The 6,710-nt window shown below is 54.3% G+C and overlaps 1 protein-coding gene across 1 annotated transcript in view; it reads left to right on the top strand.

Annotated features, from left to right (window-relative positions):
- Positions 1–3,648: 3,648 nt before the first annotated feature.
- The window catches only part of GALNT14 (polypeptide N-acetylgalactosaminyltransferase 14), a 220,995-nt gene continuing 217,933 nt past the window's right edge, over positions 3,649–6,710 (top strand). The window contains exon 1 of the mRNA XM_061156239.1: positions 3,649–3,789. Coding sequence (XP_061012222.1) covers positions 3,661–3,789 — 129 coding nt within the window. The 5' untranslated portion in view covers positions 3,649–3,660. The remainder of the gene's footprint in view (positions 3,790–6,710) is intronic.

Below are 6,710 nucleotides of genomic sequence, written 5' to 3'. Positions count from 1 at the left end.
AGACTCGTGTTTGTACGACTGTGGACTAAAGACAGACACCTCTGAATTCTTACTGCCGTACCTTTTGCTGCTGGAGACCTCTGTCAGTGCTGGGCTGGTGTGCTCCAATCTGCCCTGCTCTCGGTTACATTTCCCTGCGGCCCACAAGGGGTAAAGTTCTCACCAGGAAGCTGCTGGGCCTCTGTAGGTGCAGTCTCATTAGGCTGGGCACAGAGGGCATCTCGCTGGTGGTGGCAGGTCTAATAAGCATGAAGATGGAGGACAAACGCGCATACATACACTCTCACTGAAGTCACGCAGTGGGCAGAGAGGAGGGACAAGGGGAATCAGATCCAAAAGGAACAAAAGGCTGCAGCCTCTGCAGTGAGCTGAATGAGAGTGACAGGAGGACAGCTAAAGGCAACCAGAAGCAAAGTGTGAAAACCCACAGCCAAAGGCGCTGGGGAGCATATGCCCTGGACTTCACAGCTTCCTCTTCTTCCCAGCTTACATTGGCTCCATATGCTGCTTCACATAGCGTTCCCGGGCCATAATGGGTTTTATTCCATAGTTTTTATACAAATACGGATGACTCACATCTGCTCCAATACCCAATTCGGTTTCTAATGTCTTCGGCTGCTAGGAGAGAACTTGCCAATTGACAGGAGTGGCAAAAAAAATAAAAAAAGTTTCAATTCAGGGATGAGGAAGTTTACCACCTCATAGGTGTGAGTTGGAAGCCCTTTGAGAGGGCAAGACCTTAGGGATGGGAAACAGACCCTGGGAAATGAGGAATTTGCTCCAGACTATCAAGACCTGAGGGTAGAATCATTAAAGAGCAATAGGATAGTCTTAATTCAGAATGTACTTATTTTTCTTATTTTCCTGTCATGTTAAATCTTTTGCTAGGAGCTTTTCTTCCCCATATAGACTGTGATGAGAAAAAAGTCACTTGGATTAATCACCAATGATAGCTAATCCCCCACTGGGATCAACTGTGCTCTGCATTACTTAAGCTGGTTATTAAAGTTTTAAGTATTCGGGGGAATCCCTGGATAGGCTGGGAGAGACTTAAAGGGCTGGGCCCTGCATGGAGACTCACCTGGCTTCCAAATGTGTGAAGTCCCATCCGAAATCAATTTCAACCCTAATGACAGTGACTGGCTTGATAACCCAAACTAATATGGCTTTTGGCTGGATCAGGTAATGACACTTGGCAAAACTGGGTTCCCTTGACAGCTTTCATAGGCCCAGGGAATCTCCTCCACTTGAATGGAGGACAAAGTAGTAATCAAGAAGCAAGCACCTTGAAAGTTGATAACTGTGCTCCCAGGCATCACAGTCCCTGGACGGAGCTGCCATGGGAGACCCAGGGCCTCAGTTTCCCCAGATGCCAGACAGCACGAAGCACCTTACATCCTCAGCAGCAGGCGGTGTGTGCTGCTGCAACCAGCTCTAAAGCTTGGCGGTGGTGTTGTGTAACTGTTTGCCATCTGTTACTCAGAAGCAGCACCACAAAGCGCTGAGCAATGGACTACGGAGCTGCGGCTCCTGCCTGGAGCTGACAGCATCTCAGCAACTTGCCTGGGGGTCCCCTGCAGAGCCTGCCGCAGAACACTTTGCAGGCCCCAGACCGCAGGTCCAGGGCAAGACTGCTGGAAGGGATCCAGGAAGCTCATGATACTGCAGAGAGGGGTTCTCTTGCTGCTGCCCCCAGCCCTCCCAGACCGTGATCTACCTGGACCTCTGCCCAGCCAAAGCAGTGGCTGGGGAGCCTACCCCAACCTTTCATTGTACAGAGTTCTAATAAAGGCAAATGGTTCTGTGTCATGGTCTGAGAGCTCTGCTGCATGTTGAGATGGGCTGGCAAGTGTACTCAGCTTTTCTGGGCTGTTTTATTTTCTATCTTTGTTCCCACCCAAAACTTCTTATCTACAGCTGAGCCAAGCACACGTTGGGGCTAGGAGGAAAGACTGTCCTGTGACTAAAAGACAGTGTACCAAATACCGGGGCAGATGCCTCCATTTTTGACTCCACTTTTTGCTGGCTTCGTCTTCCTGAAGAGTGAATTCTGGAGCCCTGCTTTACACCTGCCCTGCCTCCTATGCTGGGCCCTGTAGGGAGAGCCAAGAGGATGATGGCTACAGTAGTGGGTGCGTCACCTTCACCTCACCAACAACTTGATGAGATAAGCATTCTTCCAAGTCAGGCTCCACACATAAGATGGCACTGTTCCCCAGGGAGAGCAAGGTGTCCTTCTCCGCCTCTTTCAGGGATCAGATGATCAAGTAACACCAGCACCTTGCACTTAGCTTTCACAACTATTCATTCACTTGTAAATCGTCCCCATTTTACAGATGAGGAATCTAAGCCTCCTGAGGTCTCCATGATTCACACAGCTATTGCAGCTGACTGGGGCCAGGAACTCCTCACCCAGTGTTATCATCATCATTCCAGCCTAGCTGAGGTCCATGTGGGAATCCAGTTCAGACTGTGCTCTGCCTCTGGACCCAAGTAGTTTTAATCTTCAAAAGGAAGGAGGACGCACTTCCAAAAGGCATTTGGGGAAAGGGGCTTTTTAAAGATAGCACTCTGCACCCACTACCCCCCTCCCTCCAAGTCACCTTCACCCAACTTTGGACCCCACCCCCACCCCCTTTCTGCAAACACAGAGCCCTGATCCTCTGGGAGAGAAGACTCTTAAGGGAGGTAATTGCACCTTAATTTTTAAAAGGATTTCTTTAAAGTTAAATTTAGACCAACTCAGCGTTCCATTAAGCAGAAAAAGTTGCCAGGCACCTGCAGGCAGGCAGAGAAACACCCTGGGGAGTTGGCTGAACTAGGCCTTGGCCCTGAAAGGCCAGGAGCATGACCCCCGGGTGAGGCAGCATGCCTGCCAGCGTCCTAAGGTCCCAGCGCCGGCTCCCCTAGGGTGGGTGCACAGAGAGCGGGACCAGGCTGCAAGCGCCACGTGCAGACCCCCGCGGCGAGCGGGAAAGTCCTCCCGGGCACCGCTCCTCCGGGCACCGGCTGGCCTTTGGGTCCCGGCGTGCAGCTGGGGGCGGCGAGTCTCGCGGACGCACCATTCCCGCCCCGCCCCGCCCCATCCCAGGATGGCCCCCGAGCTGCGCGCGGGGTTCGGTGCGGGCGGCCCCAGAACAGCACGCGGCGGCGTCTCGGTGGGCGGGCGGCGGTAGCGCCCGCTCTCAGAGCCCAGCTCGCTCCCGCCCGGGTTCACCCTCGGAGTCGCTCTGTCTGTCGGTCCTCCCTCCCCCTCTCTCCCTCCCTCCACTTCTCCCTCGGGCTCCTCGCGGGGTGCCGGGCACAGCCTCGGATTCCTGCCTCCCCGCAGCTCGAGTCAGTTTCCTTCGCGGCGGCGGCGGCGCGGGGAGCATCTCGGCGGCCACTGCGCTTCTCCGGCTGGAGCGGTCGTCCAGCTTGGCGGCCCCTCGGCCCTCGCCTGCCGCGCCTCGGGGCACCGCGTGGTTCCCCCTTCTGCTCGCTGCTCTCCCGAGCGGGCGGGGCGCCTGGCAGGCTCCCGCCGGTCCTCTCCTGCTCCGGATCCCGGGGCTAGAGCTCGCGGGAGCAGGGCACTCTCCAGGACACCTGCCCCGCCGACCCTGACCGCCAGGGGGTGCCCCCGGGGCGCAGTGACGCCCAGAGGAGAAGGCAAGCGGGACCATGCGGCGCCTGAGTCGCCGCCTGGTGCTGCCGATCTTCGGGGTGCTCTGGATCACCGTGCTGCTGTTCTTCTGGGTAACCAAGAAGAAGTTGGAGGTGCCGACCGGACCCGAAGTGCAGACCCCCAAGGTATGGGGTTTGGCTGTGCGCCGGGAGTGGGGCAGTGGTTGGCAGGAGGGCGCGCAGTTCGCGCGCGGGGTTTGCGGGCTCCCGGGAAGCCAGGGCGGGGGTCTGGGTGCTGCGAGCAGGTAACCCGGCGCCGGATGCGGATACAGTGTGATATTTCTGGATTTTACAAAAGCTCAGGGGCATCCCCGGCCCCGCGCTGTGTGGAAGTGGGAGTGGGTGTGGGTGGCGGGCGCTCGCTGCCTTGCGGAGCGGGGCTCTTAACTTGGGTACAGCTCGCGTGGGTCCCGGGGCGGCGGGGATGCAGCGGTCGAGCCGCCCGGGGGTTGGTGGTCCGTGGACGCTGCGAGACAGTAGCTGGTGGGGCGGGGGGGGCTGGGGTCGGGTGGCAGGGCCGTCCGGCGCTTGGCGCCGGAGAGAAGTCTGGCGGCCGCGCTGACCTCCTTCCTTCCCGCAGCTGCCAGGCCGGAGCAGGGGAGGCCGGAGGCCCAGGGGTGCTCCGCGCGCGCGTGTGCGGCGCGGGCGAGCGCCCTGCAGCCTCCCGGGCGGCTGCCGCCCGGGCCCACCCAGCCTGTCGCAACCCTTGCTTTATAATTGTCCTCGATCTCTTCAGCTGCATTGGAAGTTGAAATGAATGTGCCCTGAACATCACTAAAGAGCCTGTAAAAACAGACGCCTTGGTATTGGTGGGGAGTTGGGAGAATGATAGTCTAAGTGGCTTTTCCAACTCCTGCCCAGGCGGTTCATCTGAGCGGAGCCACTGGGCTCTCCCTGCAGGCTCAGTCTTAGCTTTACTCAGAGCCCCGGTTCCTCGGTCTCTTCTTCCACAGACCTGGCCGTGGGACACAGAAGGGGGCCTCAGGGGGGGTTTTCTGACCAGCCAGGCAACATTTATGAACAGGGTCCAGAGAGGTCGTCCAGTAACTGTGAAAGAGCCCTTAGAGAACCTTATGGCCCCAAGCAGGAGACTGAAAATAATGGGGGGAGAGGGAGAAGGGGGCGTAAGTACAGTGCAGAGGACCAACTAGGTGGCAGGTACGTGTGGATGCTTCCTAAATAGTTATAGAAGTTGGGTGGGATTCTCCTTATTCCATAGATTAGGAAACTGCTTCAGTCTTGCCTTAGGATACTACTGATTTGAACTCAGACCTCTGATGTTCAGGATCTTTCCACTATATCAAGTTGCCTCTGAGATTGCCTTTTAACTGTCTTTGGGTACTTACATTCTGAAATCTTGCCAATGCTTGATTGAATTCCCCAAGCATTTATTGATGATCTGCTGTGTGCCAGGCAGTGTGCTAGCTGCTGTGGGTACAGAGATGCAGAACCTGTTCTCTGCGGGCAGGGGCTTTGCTCAGGAATGGACCAGGACCACAAGTGTGCACTAGGTGTCATGGGGGCCTGGGCACTTAATAGAGGAGGAGGAGGAGGGCACAGGGAACCGAGTAGAGAAGGAAGGACAGTAGGTTTGGCACTAGGTAGGGAGGGCATTCCAGGTAGAGGTTAATTGCACCAAACAGGCCGAGAGGAATGACACAGCATGCTGGTTGAATTTGGCACAATTCGAGTGTCAAAGCACGTGGCTGATGGTGGGGATGAGGTTGGGGGGAATGTGTAAGAGTCCTGTTGGGTAGGACCTTGAGGGTTCCAGGGGGCCTTGAGGCTACACTAAGCAGGGGAGTGACAAGGTCAGATGGATGCCTTCCAACAGCCTTCATCACACTGGATCGATTTTCTCACTCACTTTGGACCCGCCCATAGATCTGGGGAGCTTTTCCTCTTATTCCCTGGGTGGTTCTGCTCCTTGTGATGCAGTTAATGATGCCTGCGGGGACATGAACTCTCTCTGTTTTGCGTTGAACTTCATTACCTTAAACTTGCTTATTCTAGTTTACTCCCGGGAGCTGGGACCAGAGATCTGTTTCTTCCTTTGTGCACTTTGTCGTTCTTCCTTACCTGCTTCTTCTCATCCTGCCATGCGTTGAGCACACATTTATCCAGTGCAGCCACAGGCCAGGCTCTGTGCTGGGTTTGGGCACTGCTATGAGAATCACACTCTGCCTCTGCCGTCTGGGGGTAGCTCTCACAACTTCCTGGTTGAGGCAGAATTGCAAACATGAGTAGTGGGATGGGGTGGGAGCAGTGGTCTAATGTCAGATATAGTGCTGTGCAGTCATGGAACAGGGGTCTCCTGGTTTTGACCACTTGCTCTTTGTCTTAACATCTCCCCCCCACTCCCCATTTTCTGTCTCCTTTATAACCGTGAATTCTTTAGACTTCAACAGTCTTGATACTTCTTATTGTTGGTCACCCTTTCTTGTCAGTCTATTTCTTCTTTCACCTATATTACGCATTTGTGTGTCTACATATATATGTTGTGTATATTCATGGGTGTATTTTGTGTCTGGTGGATGAGCACCCCTCTGTATCTTGGTGTGTATGTGTCTGAGGGGAGGGATGGAAAGACAAAGAGAGGTCCTTCTCAGTGCCACAACAACTGTTTCCATCACTGATCTATCAGGAAATTTGCATGTCGGGTCCCAAGGAGTGCAGTAGGATTCCAAACCTGACTCCATGTCAGAACCACCTAAGAGAGCTCGTTTAATATACACATTTTTATATTTACTGCAGAGATTATGATTCTATGGGTTTTGGTAGAAGGTCCTAGAATCAGTATTTTTTTTTTTTTTTTTTTTTTTACAAGGGCCCCATGTGAATCTGAAGTAGCCTATTGATGGATGGTTTTGGAAGCTAGATGAAGAATACCAAGTCTATGGGGGTTTCTTTGCGGTTCAGTGGGCCCCGTGTAAATATGGCCGAATAATTTCATTCTTCTTGAGTTCCTGGTGGTCCAAGCTTGTGTGAGCATGTGCATTCATGTGAAATAACAATAGCTAGCATTTGCATTGGGTTTTACAAATTCA

Source organism: Dama dama, chromosome 11 (genome assembly GCF_033118175.1).
Source record: "Dama dama isolate Ldn47 chromosome 11, ASM3311817v1, whole genome shotgun sequence".
Classification (NCBI taxonomy): Eukaryota; Metazoa; Chordata; class Mammalia; order Artiodactyla; family Cervidae; genus Dama; species Dama dama.
Note: the sequence above shows the minus strand (reverse complement) of the source record. Positions and strands in the feature narration are given on the sequence as shown.